At 33.1% G+C, this 20,615-nt stretch overlaps 2 protein-coding genes across 4 annotated transcripts; both read right to left on the bottom strand.

The window, feature by feature from the left end:
• Positions 1-1,168: 1,168 nt before the first annotated feature.
• Positions 1,169-5,571, bottom strand: LOC112508069 (centromere protein V). 3 transcript variants are annotated; one of them, XM_025113020.1, is made up of 3 exons: positions 3,605-4,181; positions 2,351-3,481; positions 1,169-1,703 (listed from the first exon to the last, which is right to left on the bottom strand). In XM_025113020.1, the coding sequence occupies exon 3, from the start codon at positions 1,688-1,690 to the stop codon at positions 1,283-1,285; it is 408 nt and encodes a 135-aa protein (XP_024968788.1). In that variant the 5' UTR covers positions 1,691-1,703; positions 2,351-3,481; positions 3,605-4,181; the 3' UTR covers positions 1,169-1,282. The 3 variants fall into 3 exon arrangements, with proteins under 3 accessions (XP_024968788.1, XP_024968714.1, XP_024968650.1); XM_025112946.1 differs by lacking the exons at positions 2,351-3,481; positions 3,605-4,181 and adding an exon at positions 5,392-5,548; XM_025112882.1 differs by lacking the exons at positions 1,169-1,703; positions 3,605-4,181 and adding an exon at positions 5,392-5,571.
• On the bottom strand, positions 3,413-4,715 carry LOC112521535 (zinc finger MYM-type protein 1-like). Its single transcript, XM_025130487.1, has 2 exons — positions 3,558-4,715; positions 3,413-3,481 (listed from the first exon to the last, which is right to left on the bottom strand). The coding sequence occupies exons 1-2, from the start codon at positions 4,713-4,715 to the stop codon at positions 3,413-3,415; spliced, it is 1,227 nt and encodes a 408-aa protein (XP_024986255.1).
• Positions 5,572-20,615: the final 15,044 nt, after the last annotated feature.

The following is a 20,615-nucleotide window of genomic DNA, read 5'->3' as shown; positions in this document are numbered from 1 at the left end:
ATGGCCACGAGGGGATTTTTATTTCTCCTTGGAACCTGAGTCCTCATGATACTTTTAATTAAGCTCAAACCAATCAGGCATCACCCTTGTGGTTACGATTTAACGTTTAGAAACAGAAGGACAAGCTGTTGGCATGAATGTGCACTTAACGAAAAAGACATGAAAATCGTAACATAATAGAAATCATAATGTATTTAGTGTACTTTGAGAAACTAGAGTTTCGTAAACCATACTAATGATTTTTACTTGTGTAAATGGCAAACGACCCTTTTATAACGCAATTATGGTTTTTTTATGTCGCACATCATCCTAAAATTGCACAACAATGTTCAATATTCTCTCTCCAATATTAACGGCCAAAAATAACAATCATCGGGGATCCACACAAAACCAATAAAAATTGGAACTAAGGTGCATTTTACCAAGTACTAGCACGCAAGTGTTTACTGGGTCACTTGTCTTATCTGACGAACATAGTTAGGACCAAGAATTTTAACTGGTAAGGACCGAGAGTCTTATCTGGTAAATGAGAATAACAACTCTTACCCAACTCTTACCTGGTATGTGCTTACCGAGTAAATTGTTGCATATAATGCCATTTTGATGTACTAAAATCTTACCGAGTAAGATAAGTGAAAATGTTACTAGTAGGTATTTATCATGTAAACATTTGGATAAACGATCCCTAAGCCTTACAACTTCCCACAAACTAAGCTCTTGAATCTTTACACACAATACTTGACAAAAATCATAACAAATTGAAAGTAAAACCAAGTCGATGAAAGATCATTTCATGAGAACCAAGATTCCAAGAAGCTGATGTTTATGGTGATCTTCAAGAAAAGCATGTTTGTATGTTGCAACCGACCTCCGTATACGAGTAAACTTCAATCATTTCCCGTTTGATACACAAAACAAGACAGGACAAGTGAGAACAAGAATATGTCGTCCCACATTCAGAGCACTCTCAGATTAATGTCAGATTGGGATAGGATGGGAGATATAATAAGATTGGTAAATTACTAAACTATCCTTGTCAAATACCTTAAAACCTTCCACAATTCTTTCACTTATCTACCTCACTCTTAACCGTCCGATCCCGTTTTCTCCAATTCCATTCAATCATGTCCAGTCTCGTCTACATACCAAACGCACCCTGATAGTCTAAGTCATATAAACAGGCATTTTTGTATTAGTACAAGAAAGACAGTGCATATTAACATTCTACAACATAGACAATGTTCATAACATAATTGCCAGATCTTCATTTTAGATTATGGTCTCACTCCTTAGAGCACGATGAAATGCCAGTTGACTCGTGTGATTTCTCCCAGTTCAAACCATCAAAACGCTTTATCTCCACATGAGTTAGTGTTCCAGAATCGACACACTTGTATGTTATCGCTATTCCATCTGGGTTGGACCTTGGCGTATAAAAGGACGTTATGCCACATACCTTGCAAAAAGTGTGTTTTGCCGTGCGAGTACCAAAAGTGTAGGTAGTTAGGAACTTTTCTGAGTCTCCCAAAAGCTCAAATCTTTCAAAAGGGACAACAAAATGAGTGTTTCCTCTCATACCACAGTCTGAACAGTTGCAATTCCAGGCTACGACACTGGCTGGTGATCGAACTTGCCATCTTACATTTCTACAATGGCATCCTCCATTGTGTATCACCATCTCCGAATCCATTTGTTGCAGCTACCTGTATTATTTAGGCTTGTTAGTCTGCAATTATAGACAAGAAGTAGCTAAGAAACTAGTCGTTTACTCGTTCATTTAATCAAGAAATACACCAGAAATGACTCCGAAATTAAGCAAACAATAAATCATGGATATCCTCCATTTTAGATGTCAAACTCATGCTTAACTAGAAGGTGGAAGTCCCTCTGGAAACTTGCTGATATTGTCCTCAACCTCGGGGATTAAGAAAAAGAATTATAATCAAATGAAAACACTTAATATAGTTTTCAATAGGATTTCTAAAATAAGCCTATAACTAAATCACCTAAACAACACAATCTTTTAGGGCAGTACTAAAAAGAGGTAACTTGAAGGCATGTTTTATATGGAGCGAACACAAGATACAAGAGATAAACAAACAACTGCAGTTGAAAAACCAGAAGATATCCAAGAAACATCTTTCCGATTAATCACATATACCAATTAGGGACAAAGACATGATTTACATTCATAGTGGTTTTCTTGAATGTGATTACATGAATACATCAATAATCTAAATAAATAAAAGCATATCTATATATATATATATATATATATAATATAATATTGATAAAGTGATCAATCCAAAATTAAATATATGTAACTTCTTTATAGAAGTGGAACGCTAACCTTCATAGATTCAACAGTCACCTTGATGAGTTTTCATTTTCTGAATCCTATCAATGATATTTTCGTTATCAACGTTAGCAAGAACATCTTTTTCAATATAAGCAACCAAGGCATCGTTCATCCATTGATCTCCCATTCCATTGAGCAGCCTATTTTTCACAATACTCATGGCAGAAAATGTCCTCTCAACCATTGCAGTTGCAACCGGTAAAATCAATGCTAACTTGATAAGCAAATAAACTAGAGAGTACACCTTATCCCTTTTTGTTTTAACCATTTTTTCTGCAAGATCACCAATACCTTTTAGATTCGAAAAATCTGCAGAAGTTCGCATATCAACAATATAAGTCTCAAGTTGATCATCAAGCATCATTAGTGCCATCTCAGAAAAATCATCGGGATAGAAACGAGCAAAATGAATCACTTTGCTCTTATCAAAAGCAGAAAAATAATTGCTCGGATTGAGACACGCCATGGAAATGAGCAAATCAGCGCTAGTCTCACTAAAACGATTCTCCAATTCTATCAGTTGCAGATCAATGACAACATAAAATAACTCAACACGATAGTAGTGTAAGTTTGTCATTTGTGGAGCTTTTACTCGTGACCGTCCAGAAAGCAAAAATATTCCATCCATGTTACAAACATCAATATCATGTTTCTTACAAAACAAAGTAACCTGCTTGAGCATAGAATCCCACCCATCATCCCTCAAATCTTGTAGTTGCTTTCGGCATATTCCAACCAAGTTCATTGCATTTACAATATCTTGTTCTTTCCTTTGCAATGCTTGGGATAACTCGTTAGTAATCCCCAATAAAGTTCTCATAAAGTGCAAACAAAATATAAAATCAAAGTCTTGCAATGATTTAGATAGCATATTTGCTTCACTTTTTTGTTCTTGGGTTAATCCATCTTCCTCTATTATCTCAAGCACATCTATCACAGATGGAAACAAGATAATCATACTCACCAAAGTATCATAATGCGATCTGCCATGTGTGTCACCCGCCCTGACATGGGAAGTTTCTTGATTGAGGCCTAGATTACTTGGCGTTTCACCTAAATTAAGTTCATCGATAACTTTGGCAGCTTGTTTTTCTCGAAGACGGTGATGGCGTTTGCAAGAACCTCGAACAACATTCACAACATTACTTAGTAAGAAAAATAGACGAGCGATTTTCAAATGATTTTTTGCCACAACTACAAGAGTAAGTTGAAGTTGATGAGCAAAACAGTGAACATAATACGCACTTCTATTTTCATCCAAAATTAGTTTTTTGAGACCACCAAGTTCACCTTGCATGTTACTAGCCCCATCATAGCTTTGCCCACGCAAATTAGAGATGCTCAATCCATGTCGTGAAAACAAATCATCAAGTGCCGTCTTAAGTGGGATAGATGTAGCATTTGGGACATGCTCAATACCTAGAAAGCGCTCGATTATATGTCCTCTTGTGTCCACATAACGCACCACAACACTCATTTGTTTTTTAACTGAAACATCATAACATTCATCGACATGGACCGAGAAAAAATCATCACCAATATCACTTAGAATGAGCTCCATTGTTTCGGTCGCAACTGCATTAAGAATGGCCTTTTGAAAATCTGATGAAGTTAACTTGAGATTCTCAGCAACATTCTTGAAAGTAACAGTTTCGATGCTTTTATCATGATCAGCAAGAAACTGCAATAGCTCTATAAAGTTCCCCCTGTTGTTTGAAGTTTCAGATTCATCATGGCCTCTGAATGCAAGACGTTGCCTTAAAAGAAACCGAACACAATCAATCGATGCATTCAAATGTATCTTATAGTCTATATTACTTTGTTCTGGCTGCTTGATCGTAAGAGCTTCAATGTGTTGTTGTTCGTTCAACAAAATTGCGCACTTCGACCAAGCCTGGTTGTGAGCGCTATTAACGCCTCCAATATGAATCCTTAACTTCTCTTTCTTCGACCAATTTTTAAATCCTAAGCCAACAAACGAGTCACCACCTGCTTGTGCTCCTATATTTGGTTTAAAAAGATAGCAACATAAGCAATATGCTGCATTTTGATTCACACTATACTCCAACCAAGTAGAAAATTCATCAAACCAAGCAGGGTTAAATCTTCGTGGTTTGGTCCCAAAGTTAGTATAAGGAAATTCATGGTTACGTGGTTGGCACGGCCCTTTTAACAGATAAGCTCTTCGAACTTCATCTCGAATATTAGGGTTGTAATCCCAAATCCTAAGCCGCAATCCAGGGTCTGTAGGAAGATCAGCTAAGTTGATTTCCATACGACTTTGTTTAGAACTATCAACAATAGTCTCCTCCGACAAAACCATAATTGCTTTTCTCTTTGCTAAACACTTATCCATAGCTGTTAAAAGTTAAATAGTTAGTCAACTACAATTATATAACCCTACTCAATCCTCAATTGTGAAAATTAAGCCTAATGCAAAAGCTAGAAGATTCCCCATTTAGGTCAGTACCAAAACATTATACCCTACTGTGAATAATTCCTTTATAACCTTCACACCAGAATAATGTATTGACAGCAAGCTGTAAAAGCATATCAAAATGAAAGAGGAGAAACACAAAAAGGGACACCACTGTCTCCACTTCTTCTACACCCTGTGTACAACATTTCTCTCTAGGAGACCTAGTAACAAAATTTAGGTCAAAGTAACAATAAAATCAACAGGTAACATTAAAGTTATGAAATCAAATCAACAACAAATCATTGGGAAACAGAAAATATGAAGTCAACATAACCAAGAATCGATCTGAGGCCTGAGGGAGCCTTTCATTCTTCTGATTTCTTGTCAAATTGTGATCACCATAAAATTAAAAACACACGCACTTCCATGAAAGAAGAGTAAAAATTATGATCTTTTGATGGCTATATCGAGTATATGAGTCCATAGAACTTGGGCTTTTCCTTCTGAGTTAATATAAATTTAGGGTTTTTGTAGTTGGGAGAAAAGGATAGGGCATTTTAATGAAAACAAAACCCTAAATTTGAGATCGAAATGCTTAAGATGATAAACTTACTTGAAGAATCCAGAATGATGTTCTTGAAGAGTGGAAGGCTGGTTGTTGCAGATATCGGCGATTTTGACGAAAAGTATGAAAGAAAGAGAGACAAAACAGTGATAGTTCAACCGGAGTGATCGTTGGAGGAAATTGCCCTTTTGGTCTCTATGGTTCTGGCAATTTTCTTGTTTTAGTTTTCCTTTTCTTTAACTATTGACATTTTAGTCTTTGTTTTTCTTGGTTTTAGACACCAAATGGCAAACCCACCAAACCACCAATCCGGTTAGGTTTTGTTGGACTGGTTTTTGAACACCCCTACTTCAAAACGTTTTAAATTTGGATGACATCTCCACCCCTAAAAAAGTGAACGTTCATATTGCAAGTGTGCCTTGAAATGTCGTACAATCAAATAAGACAAAATCTTAATCCGAAGACCGACTTAATTTGTACCATAAAAGAAGAATAAATAGAGAATCTTAAAATTGTAAAAGTCAATCTATAGCAAACTAAATACAGCCAAAACCAATTAAAACGGTAATTGACACGCCTTTTATGAAACTGTCGAGATTAACGATATGTAATAAGATAGACGCCAATGTAATTTGTTGTGTGCTAGGATGGATCTGGTCCCTATTTGTGATGTACGTTATCTAAAGGATTCAAATATCTAATTCAAATTCAGCACGTGATATCAATTCTAGCAAATCTTGGTATGTTTCACTAAAAAAAAATCTGTTGAGGAATGTGGGATTAAAGATCAACCAATTCTAGCATAAATAATTGGTATTTATACATTTACTTATAACCTGTCATTGATAGTATTATTAATTACTTTTTGATTATATTAAGAGTAAGCTACGTTTTTTGTCCGTCTGGTTTGTTATAAATTTCGATTTTCGTATATATTGTACATATAATATACATATACGACCCAAAAGGACTATCAAGTACCTCGCTCTCTTTCGATGAACACCACCCTCCTTCCCGGCGACATGAAACCATCGTCTCTAGCGACAATTAATAAACTTTGCGGGGTTCAAAGTGGGGGTTGCATTGAAAAACTGTGCGTGTGTATAGTCCACCAAAACGACATCATATGCAACAATCTCCCCTGTAAACGCTAACCATGATAAGAGTCGTCGCCCTCATTTAATGGGTAAGACTTTTGATCATTGTTTCGCTCTTACTAGATAAGATTCTTGGTACTTGTCATATTCATATGGTAAAGTAATGTCACTTGGTAAGCAGTTTAACAACGACTAAACCATTCTCAAAGTCTTGGTTGATCAAAAAGATATTTGTAATTTACTCATTATTTATTTATTTAAATGTGCATTTGGTAGACATCGTTTTACACTAGATAATACATTTGAAAAATTACATGAAGGTGGAAATATTTATTTGAATCGACCATGACGCCACCCAACTTTACTTGAGTTTTGTTCAACATCATTTTTGGTTTGTAAGATTATGTATCAGGTATTGTTTGTTACCTCTTAATAGTTCAATTAAGAGACAGTCTTTGAATCGTTAAGAGGTAAATCTTGTTTGGCAAACAAAAAGTCTGCATTTTAATGGTTCTAAAACTCTCTTAATGATTTTGTATTATGAGTCTCCCTTAATTATTAAGCGCCCTAATTTCATTGTAAACAACAATAATATTTTATTTTACACTATATCATGAGAGCCTCTTAATCATTTTGACCACTTAATCATTCTACACCAAATCATTCAGCAACGGTCAAACAGCTCCTCAATGTGTATATGGACTCTAACAAGCATTAATAATCAAGTACAAATGTTTTTCGTAGTTACAACACCACTTTTTTCTTCCCATTCTCACACTCTACGTAAAGATGGAACCGACTATGTAGTTTTACAAAAACGTGTTTATACTTTGCTTTTTTTTTATAAATATATTTATACGAATATTGCAAGCCGCCGCATTGTACGGATACACAACTAGCCTATATAATAATGCATGTTCTAAACCTAAATTTAGTTAGACGTGCTCAACAAACTCACCATTTAAGTAACACCAAACCTATAATTATAAAAACTAGTGTAAATTTGGTGCAAAAAATAAATCGTCTCCAACGAGTAACAACGCGTTTTACACAAAAAATAGAAGTTTTTTTTTAATTTTTTTTGTATAAATGAATAGTGTTATTCCAAATTTGGTGTCCATATTAAATCAAATTTAAAATTTAATGTAAGATTTAATATCGATGATGTTAATAATTTGTATAAATGATGAAAATATAGATATAAACATAAACATAAGTGCATAACAAAATCACAATTAAAGAAGGGTTTCTTGATGGTAGATGAACCATAGGTGCAACCAATATAAGCCACCAACCCACGTTTTTCCACAAAGGGTTCAACCAACTTTGGTAGCTATAGCAAACCCATAACCACTTTCACATCCCTATATATATCATGACCCAACTCACCAAAAACTTCCAAGTTTAACCCTACATTTTGAACTAGCAAAATATCATGACCACTTCACCAACATCCCATTTTCNCACATCCCTATATATATATATATATATATATATATATATATATATATATATATATGTACCCTCGCACCATCTTGACCCAACTCACCAAACACCTCAAAATTTAACCCTACATGTGGAACTAGCAAATTATCATGACCACTTCACCAACACCCCATTTTCCCTTCCAAAACCATACACAAAAATACGAAGACCAAGAACCACTTGTCTCAACTGTCGGATCAAGGCATTGTCGGGACCTAGATCATTGGCACAGTAGAAGAGAGTTTCTCAAGAGCTACCAGTTATCATGTGGGAGCTCGAGTTTGAAGGGAAAGTTGAAGAGGTATTCTCGAAAGATCAGTTTTAAGGTTTACAGATTGACATTAACATGGCCGAATGTGTTTGTAATAAGATGTTATGCACCGTTTCCACACATGGAATTGAAGTACAAGGGGTGAGTCAGGATCTGATGCATGGTGACCATGATGTATTTCTTGAGCATGTGTCACATGGTTATGTGGATCGTAAGAGTTTCAAGGCTTGCAAGTCTATAAAATAATTAAAATTTCAGATTTTATTGGTTACCATATCAATTGAAAATTTAAATTATATTGTTAAAGCGCTTCGTTTGAAGACTCATAAAATTGTAATAATCTTGAGAACTTGTGTATCATGTATTATTTTATATGATCTTTTTCCATCTAAGATTAGGATTATAATATTAATTAACATATATTTGTTTCACAATATGTTTGTTTCATATGTACTCGGTTCACAATGTGAACATTTTTTTACGTGTTAGTGAAACAAAAAATACACGTAAAAAAATTTCACATTGTGAAATGAATGCATATGAAAGAAACACATTATGAAAAAATATATATTAAAACAAGAGTAGTTGAAACTAGTATATTGGAAGATCAATCGGCCAAAATAAATCAATACATTAGATACTATATTTAGACCGAAAAAAAAATCATGTGAAACAAAACCTTAAGGTAGAAGTTCTCATGGATCTTATAAATTTTGGAGTTTTCAAACCATTGGACCATTCAAACCGGTCGAATCAAGTCAAACCTAACCGGTTTTGGTGGTTTGAGCGATTTGGCGGTCCAATTTGGTTTGAAAAATAGTCAGGTTTGAAAAATCGTCATTCAACTTGCTCAGGGTTTGTCCAAAATTGTGGTGGACTTATTTAACTTTTTTTCAACTTACTCCATGTTTTTTAATCTTATAAATAGATGTTTTCTTTTATAATTTGGGATACTATATCTTTAATATTATTATATAAGTAGAAATTTTATTTTGGATATATATGTTATGTTTTTTTAAAGACCATAAGAGGTTCAAACTGTCTAAAATGGTTAGATCAGAACGCCTTTTTAAAGTCCAGTTTGACCGGACCGCGAACACCCCTAATTTTACTACTAGATTTTGTCACGTTACGTAGGTTTTATCTGGTAACGCTTAAGTTTCATTTTTACATATTATTAAATGGGTGAAGGATCGTGTGAGAAATGAAGTTATTGTGAGAAGAGATCTGAACTCTTGATCATTTTTCATCTCATGTCCACCTATGAATTGCACTTTAGAAGGAGATTGATCTGGTGCACCTCATTAGTGTTGACATTTAATTAGGATTAATTCAATGATGGAGATCTATTCTTACGTTTCTCATCATAACATCATTTCTCACCGGAGTCCAACCTTATTGAATGTATTAAAAGTTGCAATTTTTGTCTAATAATAAATTTAAATAAGATAAAAAAAATTAAATTTTTAAATAGGAAGGGAAAAGTCAAGAAAATCTAACCAACTTCTTCATTTTGAATGATTAAGTCTTTAAACGTTTTTTTTAATAGATAAACCATCGAACTTTTATAAATCGATTACATACATTGTTTCAACCCAAAAAATTACTTGTTACCAATTAGAAAGGTTTTAAAATAATTAAAAAAAACCCTAGTTTTGTCGTTTCCAAACCCTACATCATTCAAACCTCTTGCGCTGTCATCGCTCCCCCTTGCTAGCCTCTGTCGCCTCATCATCATCCGCTTTCTATCATCGTCGTTGGTCCCTGCCATCGATCTCTCTTTTTGATTGTTTTTTGTTTTACATTGTCCCTCGCTTTTAGTTTGTCTATACGTACTCCATTAAATCGATAGCAAGAGCCAACTAAGGGCGAATCTAGTGCATGGTGATAGGGATCCTAGGCCTCCAACAAACCCATCATTTTTTTTAAAAGAGACTATAAAAAGATTTGTTTAGTAAAATTTTCTATTGTGCGTTCAACAAGAACAAGGCAAGGGCTCCCAACAAGAACAAAACAAGGGCCCCCAACTTGATATCCTGATTATTAATTGGTCTGTTTGCAGCACACATTGATATTTTCGTTCGAAATATATGTAAAGACCCAAAAAAAATTCCCTTAATATAATAACGTCCATACATAAATAAGCCATAAAGTCTAAATAGTTCAACGCAACGGAAATATATATATTTTTAAAACTAATAAAACTTAAAAGGAACAATTGTCTAACGATATCCATATCAAGTTTCGGATAGTCTCCACTCCAAGCCTTTATTCCGCGTTAGCCGGTTCTAAACTTTCTCCTTTCCCTTGCTACTATTCACGTGTATGAGACGACCTGGTTGCATAATTGTTTTTGAAAGGAGTTGGGTAAGCCAAGAGCCCAGTGATTTAACGGTTTAATGCATACACCACGTAAAAAAATAGATTTCACAAAGCGTCATAATTTATCATGCATTCAATTTAAACAACACACTTCACAAAGCTAGTGGCGTACGGGAGATGACTACCTCACACAGCATTACCTGGCGAACTCACACAGCATGTCCGCAGTTACGGCTTAGACAAACTCACAAAGCATGTTTGTCTTTATGGATCATACCAATTCAGGGCCGGCCCTGGCCACGTGCAGTCCGTGCGGTCGCACAGGGCATCAAAGCCTAAAGGGGCATCAAGTTGTCATTTATTACTAGTTTTGGGTTTAATAATTTGGTAATTGAGCAACTGAGTTTTAACTATAAAAACAAGCCCAAGGACTAGTAGTGATGAATATTGAACGCACATCGTTGGAAAAAATTGGAAAGTTGGATAAGTTTTTGTTTGTATGAATTAATTTGTTTGTATAAGTTGAAAAAGTTTTTGTTTGAGAGAGTTTTTTCACAAACGTAAGGAGCGTTTTTTTAGTTGAAAGAGACATGTTTGGAAATTTTTTTTCCTTTCTATATAAAGCTCCTCCTAAAAGCTTATTGGATAAGTCACTTTCTATATCATTAAGCCACTACGAAAGTCATGCATAGTTGAGCGAATAAGCTGTTAGATCCATTAAACTTATTAAGTTGCTAACAGATAGGCCCTTAGCCTTTAGTCATTAGACCTGTAACTTTTGATTTTTTTTTTTACTTTTTGCATAATATGACAATAACTTGGATGTAATTTACTATCTTAATTAAAAACTAATTATGGTTTTTCTTGTCTTTTAAGTCCCATATATTGAAATAAAGTTTCTATTTTGCTAATTTTAATTTGGAAAAGGTAAAACTGGAAAAGAAGGAAGCATGATCTTAATCAAGGATTTATCATTTATATTTTTTATTCAGGGTTTTGGTTTTTATGTTTTTCTCATTGTATTTTTTTATTATTATAATTAATAAAAATCAACATGAGGATGAGATAATTCGTTTGAATAGGTTCTAAATTCTTTAAAAAAATCGCATGTTTCGTTGTTTCATTGACTTAAAAAATAGGGTTAGGGGCATATTTTATTATTTTCGCACAGGGCATCAAAAATCTTAGGGCCGGCCCTGCATACCATAGTACATCCCCATTGTCACACAACATATTTCATAAAATAAGACATGTTTTTACGCATACATGATATTCAATTTTATAGAGAAAAATCTAGCAAGCTTGCATATAATTGTAAATAAAATGTGCAACCATTTTTTAGAAAAGTCACGTATAACTCACAATACAAGTCGTTGTCCCAAGCGTCATTTTAAGTGGCTAGCGTCTCCTTACATATCAAAGACCATAATGTTGATTGTAACATACGTCATTCCCTAGAGATGATCGACTAGTACTCTTGACACTTTTTATTTATTTATTTATTTATTTTTATTTTTATAAACATGCTTACCTATTTGTTTACAATTTGATTTATATATATATATATATATATATAAAACTATATATATATATATATATATGCATGATGGTGCATGCATTGAATGCATATATATATATATATATTTATATATATATATACACACACACCGTAACTTCACCAAGTGTGATTTTCTTTTTCTTATACCTTTATATATATATATACACACACACTAAACATAAGTTTTATCTCCTAGAACAGACACAAGGGTCACAATTAAACAACCCGGTGTGACGGGGATTACCGTTGTGACGAACGATAGAGGTGAGCGGTGATCATTTGCCACCGTTGCCCAACGGAAAATAACCCGAATGATCGAACGACTAGGAGACGAGAGATACAAATGTCTTACCGATGAATGTCGAACTAGACGCGTTGTAACGAACCTTTGTTTTCTTCTCCGGCGTCCACTAGCTCTCCTTGACGATGGATTTCCTTCTCAAGGTTACCATCCTTTTTATACCCTCCATTTGGCGGTTTCAAAGCAATCGAACCATCCCCCCATAAATAATCGGTGGTTACTTAGCCTCTTGACTTGCTTAAACCACCCTTTCACCTATCCTTAATTAACCTCCATCATCATCATCATCATTATTATTATTATTATTATTATTATTATTATTATTATTTTCTTTGGTTATTACAATATAAAATAAAATTTATATATACCTCGATGAATTAGTAAAAAGTTAACTGATAATCGACCTGAATAAGTTATTTTTATTCAGTTAACAAAACCATTCAAGCAGAAAAGGAAAACCCGGATTATTTGGTTTTGAAAAAAAAATATACACCCCTAAGTGCGCCTCCAACTATAAAAGTTTCTGAATCCGCCACTGGAGCCAACAATGACGATGGGTAGTATGGAGAACTGACATCGATGGATCGGTGAGTGGGAGCAATTCCGTTGGGTGCAAGAAGTTTGAACGGCGTAAGATTTGGAAATGGTAAAACTTAGCCGAAATAAAAAATTATCTAAAAATCCATTTTCTCCTTCTTAAAAAATCTATTGAAGATGTCACACACCTTTCGATCACACTCAAAAGCATGAATCACATTAATTTTTACATGAAACGTTATTTAATGATATAAAAAATAAATGGTAACTGATGAAAATAAACTAATCTTATAACTTACTTTTTATATATAAAAAAAATATACTACTTTAAACATATACGTTATTTTTTTTAAATATCATTTGATAATAATTATAAATAATAATAAACTACAAGTATGAAATAATTTGATAAAATCGTTATAGAAATAATAATATGAATCTAAATAATTATCACTATAACTAACTTTTTATCCATACTATATTATAAAACATTTGAATAAAAAATTTTAAAGACAACATTTTAAGCATATGATATTACCAATTAATAACACGCTTTCAAAAAATAATTTAAGATATATAATTTAAAAACGTCAAGTCTATTTATATGAACACTCTTTCAAAAACACGTTAATTTGCGCCTATCTAATCCTAAAGAAAATCAACATTTTTAAAGTAGACTTTTTTTAATATGTTTTTTTAAAGTATATACTTTAAGAAGTAAGTTATTTTTATACTATTTACCGTGTTTTTTTAAAAATAATAAATTATTATTAGTCAATTTGATTGTTGTTTTGACATGAAAAATTGTAGATTTGTTCCAGGACTGACCCAGAAATTTTTTCAAACGGTGATACTATATAATTAATATAATATAGATAAAAAAATAATAAAAATTATGGTTTTTATAGGAACGATAAACAACACTTGCATTTGTATCCGATGCATCTTCATTTTTTGAAAACGGTCAATATATACCCAAAAATAAATTACAAAAAGTATGGTTTTTATAGAATTGATAAACAACTCCTCAATTTGTCCTCGGCGTGTGTTCATCTTTTGGAAACGATCGATGATATATTCATTTTTAACATTATTATGTGCTTCTTTTTCTATGGTACAAATAAGGACATAATTCAAAAAGTCATCACCAATTCGATTACTTAAATGGCTAAATCTAAAAAGTGAAAACAGAGACCAAAGTCACCAAATAACCATGTAGCAAGTGAGAATCGTTCGAGAATCGTCCGATTTCCGAGAATCGTCCGATTTCCGAGAATCGTTCAAGAATCGCCACTTGATAGTTGAGAATCATTCGAGTCTTCGAGCCGATTTCCGTCACACTGCTGTCTGGTTTGGATTTGCTTGCCGACTTGGACCTGTTCCTGTTTGTTCTCATAATCTCGTTGGCCGGCTGCTAAGTTTAAGGGCTATTGGGTTGAGCCTAAGGCCTTTGTAGTTTGTTTGATTAATTGGGTTTTGCATATTAGGCTTTTGATTTGGCCATTTGGGCTTTGTTTTATTTGGATTTCAGTTGTACGATTCGGGTTTCAAGAAAATACAATAGCACCTTTTAAACGATACGGTTGCACCGTTTACAAACCTAAATTTTTTACCCATCGACAGAGAAATAATACGGTGACACGTGCCACCTAAACCACCCAGCTGGGTCCGTCCATGGATTTACGTGTGTTTGTAAACATAACAGTTTTTTAAAAGATAACAAAACCCATGAAAAAAGCAAAATGATGCAAATCTTCTTATAGAGTCAATGGAAGGTACGATTATTGGTTTCTTTTGTGTTTATACGCTATTATATGCAGATTAGGATGATTCGGCTTTTCTTGCCGACAATTCAATCATGCTTCAAGATTATTTGAATTTTGAGTAATTTTAGATTCTTTAATCCATTATTTTACTTAGGTTAAAATGCAAGAAATAATCATATAATTTAATAAAAAAAATTATTATAGCATTTTGCTTTCAGTTTTTATATTTTAGCAATGTACTTTTAAACTACTTTTTATTAGAGCATCGTACTTTCAAAAATTATCCATTATAACATTGAATAACCTTTTAAAATAAAATTACTCATTATATCATGTTTCTTTGTCACCTCATCGTCCACATAGACTGTCTACATGTACGATAGTGCTGACATGACATTTCTTATTATATCATTGTATTTTCAAAATTACTTTATTACTCACAAATTTCTATTACAACATTGTACTTTTAATTTTAATATTTTTATCATTTAAACAGTGTAAATTTAATCAAATATGTTTAGTAAAAATTATAATAAAAAATATTATTTGAGATTATAATATTTTTTTGACATATTATCGAAGACAAAAGACACTTAAATCGATAAATTTTTTTAGCATTAACATATCTGCAATAATATATCAAACAATATATAAAATTAAATCTTTTCTTACCATTATGTAACTTTTTGAAAGTACATTGTTGTAATAAGAAAAACTGAAAATAGAATGCTATAATAAGAAAATTAGTAAAAATACGTAGTATTTCATGCATTTTGCCCTTTTACTTATCCTTTTAATAGTAAGACGATAACTGGTAGCTTAGGATATTTCGTGTTCACACAATGGTCACAAAGTCCCAACAGTGGCGGTGCAAGTGTAAGCTGACACTATGATCGCTTGCAATTAATAAAATAGTAAAGTACCAAGATCGTCTCTACAGGGATTGAACTACTGAGAATCGAAGACTTTCATGAACTTCTTGAGCATGTTTCCGGTTGTGAATAAAAGTTGGATTTTTGTTTATAAAAGCTTTAAAAGACGAAATTAGCGAAATGAACTTATGGAATAAAGGATGAGCATGGATGTAAGTATTTCTTAAGATAAAATCAACATTATGATTGTTAGAAACTTATGGGATGTTTATAACAATTTCAATCTCTCGAAAATGAAGATTTATAAACAGTCCCCACAAAGTTCCCACTCTCACCACCCTCGAAACTTGTTGATTTAGCTAAACAGAAGAAGAAATAAAATTTATACTCAAATCTCTTTGTAATATAAATCTCCAATGCTTAATCCTTAGCTAAATACATGTAAAATTCGTATCTCTAAGTAATTATCAAAGACTCTCTCAAGTTCTTTGTGTATCACTTAAACCGTATTTCAAATATGTCTATCTCTAGGTCAAAGATCTAATATTAACACTTCAAAGTGATCTACTCATCTGCGTTGAGTTTTGTTCCCGTCTTAAGTGACCAAGTTTACAAAGTATTAAAGAGTAAAAACACCCAATTATTGCATAAAAATCTTAAGTTAAACTCACACCCATACCCATATAAGTAATTAGCTCACAATAGACATAAGGAACATAATATAAGACGATAAATAAGACTGAATGTAACTTTCATTAAAATAAAACTAAATTTTGTTCGCATATTACAACTTCACTACAACAGATTAAGAGAAGAAGACTTCAACTAGTAGTGCTTCTAAGGATGATCTTTAAAGTGAACCCAATGCTTCTTTATATAGGGGAGAAATGGATAAGGATGGAACATATTATCAAAGGGAAATTAAGCGCACAAAAACCTTGGAAGCAAAGACCATCTAACAACTATTAAAAAAAAAATCCAAAATACAATTTTACAAAGCAACTCCAGCTGTAGGAGATCTTTAATCAAGATATTCAAGAAAACTCATAAAAAATACGTAAACTTCCCACAATGGTGACACTGTGGGCAGTTGCTAGAAAATGCAAGTTTTCGGAATAAATTTTCATCTTTTGTGTTTCATCATCATTTTTTAAAACTTTTAGAATAAACGGGAAAAAACATGAAAATTAGATTTTTTATAAATGCAAAAATGGAGGAAATAAATAAGATATAACTTAAACAAATGAGAGTTATCAATAACATATGACAAAATCTGTATTGTCATCGACAAGAATATAAGTTAGAATGACTTAACAATTTTTTTCTCTCGCATTTAAGGGTTGTTTATTTCAATAGAATGTGAATCTTTCGTATCACATACCATCGATGTTCCGTTTTTAGTGCTAGTGGGCACTTGAGTTAGTCGATCGATCTTGATTCCATCCTCCAAAAACCTTAATCGATCCCAATGTAACTCGTCCAACCTTGTCCTTATGAGAAAATATTAGGTCTGATCATAACCCATTTTGCAAACTGGTATGTCTTTTTAATATCAACTATATTTTTCTTTGCCTTATAAAAATACTATATTTTTCTCTGCCTTATAAAAATACTATATTTTTGTATTACATACTAACTGTTAGTCTTATAACATTATTATTAATGAACTTGTTAAAACTTTGATAAAATTTTGATCCCTTTAACCAGTCCATGATGGCCCATTCCATAACAAGTCTGCTCAAAAGATCCCATAATTGAATTGATTGGTCCTAAACCAATCCCAACTGGTCCCCGTTAAAGATGTCCATTTCTATGGTATGTGGCAGTAATCGTCAGTTATCGTATATGTTGGCAACAACTAACAAACTTGAGTAGTCTTGAATGATACCACAACTTTGCGAGCTGTTTCAAAATTCGACAAAAACATCGATTCACTTTGGCCCATAAAAACAACCAGGTGGCCATTACCGGTTACACCTCTCATCAAACTCCCTAACATTTATATCCATTTAATTCATAGTCGTTCATAATTTAACACATTTTATATATGACAGACAACTTTGTAAAACATGATTGTTTGTTTTTATGACGCATGTTTTAATATTTAGGGTTTTGTTTATTAAATATTTACCTTTTTTTATTGATTAAATGGTGCTGACCGGATAAAAATAATGGTTTTTACTCGCACCATCTGATCCACAACGTTGTTGATTGTGATGTTGTCCTAGTGAAGATCAAGAACCTCACTTGCTCTGTTATCATTTACCAAATTTGTATTGGTAACAAATTGGGTAAACAACCCCTCAGCTAACTATTTTTGTTGACAAATTTCAATACGACGGACTTTTCAAACGTTTGTTCCAAGTCTGGTGGACCCGATCCCATCTCGAGCCGCCACACCGGTAGGTTTTTACAGCCAATTAAGCATGAACCAAGATGGCTTAACAAGTTACGTGTGGTGTGAGTTGAATAGACCCAAAAGGATAATGATAGATGGAGCCATGACCGTGTGGACCAGGTTTAGCTGTAGACATAGATACACGCCCATGCCTTGGTTCCATCAGACTATAAATGAAGAGTAAGTTACGTTTCTCGTCCACGCGATTTATTAAAAATTACAATTTTGTCCTTGTGGTTTTGAAATTATTAGTTTATAATTCATTACTATTTTCATCCTTATGACTTACAATTTATTATTCTTCCAGTCCCTGTAGATTACAATTTTTTTCTGTTTTCATCCCTTATACTTAAAGATAAGAATTAATCATAGAGACAAAAACAACAATAAATTACAAACTATAAAAAACAAAAACCATAAGGTCTAAATCACAGCAACTAAAATCATAGTTTGCTTTCAAATGAATGGCCTATCTAGCTTAGCCAGCTTGCGTGCTAACTTGACCACGCCACTCAATTGATAGCGAGTCTATTAGATATTTAAACTCAACAACCATCGCTTTCATTTTGGAGGGGCCCCGTCTCAAAAATGGACTTATATTCCTAATACAATAAAAAAACAAAACCCGAATCTACACTGTTTTTCTTAAGACATTAAATTTACTATTTATCGTAAAGGTTTTGTGGATCGTATCATTATTGAGAATAAACAGTAATGATATTTAATATATTAATAGTTATAGCTTTTAAAAATATGTCGGCCACTAAAAGGAAAATAGCTTTTTGTTGTTTGTTTGATAATTTTTGAAATTGATTTTCGGATTCATTGAAAATATCGGCATCCACGAACCGAAAAGGGATGGACCTTTTTGATAGGAACTAAGTATTTACGTAAGTAGCTTCTAACAATGATAAATAATCTATACTGAATTGCCATCTTTATAACGGTGTCTGCCAAAAGAATATTTCACTTCGAATTTAAAAGAAATTGTTTGGATTTTGTTGGTTATAATTTGTTAGAGAATCTAGGGTTTGTGGTTTTTAAAGAATCCATAATTTACCTTTTTTCTTTCTACATCATTTTAGTTAATTCGATCATTTCAAAACATATGTATTTAACCACAAATTGTAAATATTAATTCATATATAAATCATATAACACAATTATAAACTAACCTCAAATATTTTAACATAAACATCCTAACAAAACAAAAAAAATTTATACCATTAGGAAGAGTTCGAAGAGTGGATTCTGAATATATGATTATTTCTTCGATTCCCTTAGTAAATTGAGAGAATTTTTTAGAGAGAGCGTAAGAAAAGAAAATGAGGCGGTAAAAAATGAAATGAAGACCACGACGGATGCATATACTCTTATGATATTTATATTCTTTTATATGTATATGCATATGTGTGTGTGTGTATATATATATATATATATATATAATTTAATCATTTGACGATTTTAACCCTTCAAGTCCAGATTCTCAACTTTATGCCCTACTAGGTATAAATTCAACTTTTGTCACAAAACAAGTCCAAGGTACAAGTTGGTTAAGCATATGGTACAAATATGTTATGTACAATCCTACTCAAAGTTCACTTAACCCAATTTGTACGAGTTAACAGAACACGAGTATTATATCATATGAATGTAAGAAACTGTAACAACCCCAAATCCATACATTGCATATAACACATATTTCATACATAGAATACATGTTTTYCCCACAAAGGTCCATAATACAAGAGTCTATAATGTGAAATACATAACTCAAAAATTCAAAAAGTACATGCTCTTGTATCCTAGCATCTATGTTCCAAAAACATAGCTAATTAAGATCTTCACACAATAGGGAAGTAATTCACATAATGCTCTTTCCCTTATTATCATTACCTGCACACATATTTTTGAAAACACAAAAATGAGGGTTAGACATGTATGTCTAGTGAGGTTCCCTTTTTATGTAATGCAGGGTCATTTGAAAAGATCGACCACGGCCAATCGATGTATTGCTCCCCATGGTAAGTTGTGGAGATTTCAACTGTGGGCAATTGTTTTTGAAATGGTCTGGTGAATTGCAATGAAAACATTTTCTGTTTAGCYGACAGGAAATTGAAGTATGCCCAATTTCACCACAATTAAAACATTTTATTGGCTCTGCTCTGCATTCTCCACGGTGATACTGTCGACACCGGGGACAGTCCCTCTCCATTGGTCTTTGCATTGATCTATTATTATATTTGACAGTTTTTGATCCCTGATGACTTGCCGAGGACCCCTCCCATTTCCTTTTCTCGACTTGCTTTCCTTCTTTGCTTCTATTCTTGTTTCTTTCTGTGATCTCTGCTGCATCTACTACCAATGGAAAAGTGGCAGGATTCATTGCGATAACAAATTCTCTAATTAAGGGCTTTAGACCCCAGATATACCGCTCCACTTTTCTAGCCTCCGTTGAGATGTAATGTTCAGCGAATCTAGAATACTCTATAAATTTTTCTGTATATTCTCTGACTGACCCAGAGTTCTGTTCCAACTTTAAAAAGTCCTCTTCCATCTGTCTGGCTGCTGTTTTGGGACAGAACTGCTCTTTGAATCTATTCACAAATTCTGCCCAAGATAAGGTTTGCAAAACATCTGTTCTTGCCAGGGATTCTACTTCCCA

Source organism: Cynara cardunculus (genome assembly GCF_001531365.2).
Source record: "Cynara cardunculus var. scolymus isolate 2C chromosome LG 1, CcrdV1, whole genome shotgun sequence".
NCBI lineage: Eukaryota > Viridiplantae > Streptophyta > Magnoliopsida > Asterales > Asteraceae > Cynara > Cynara cardunculus.
The sequence above is the reverse complement of the archived record's forward strand: the minus strand, read 5'-3'. Positions and strand labels throughout refer to the sequence as shown.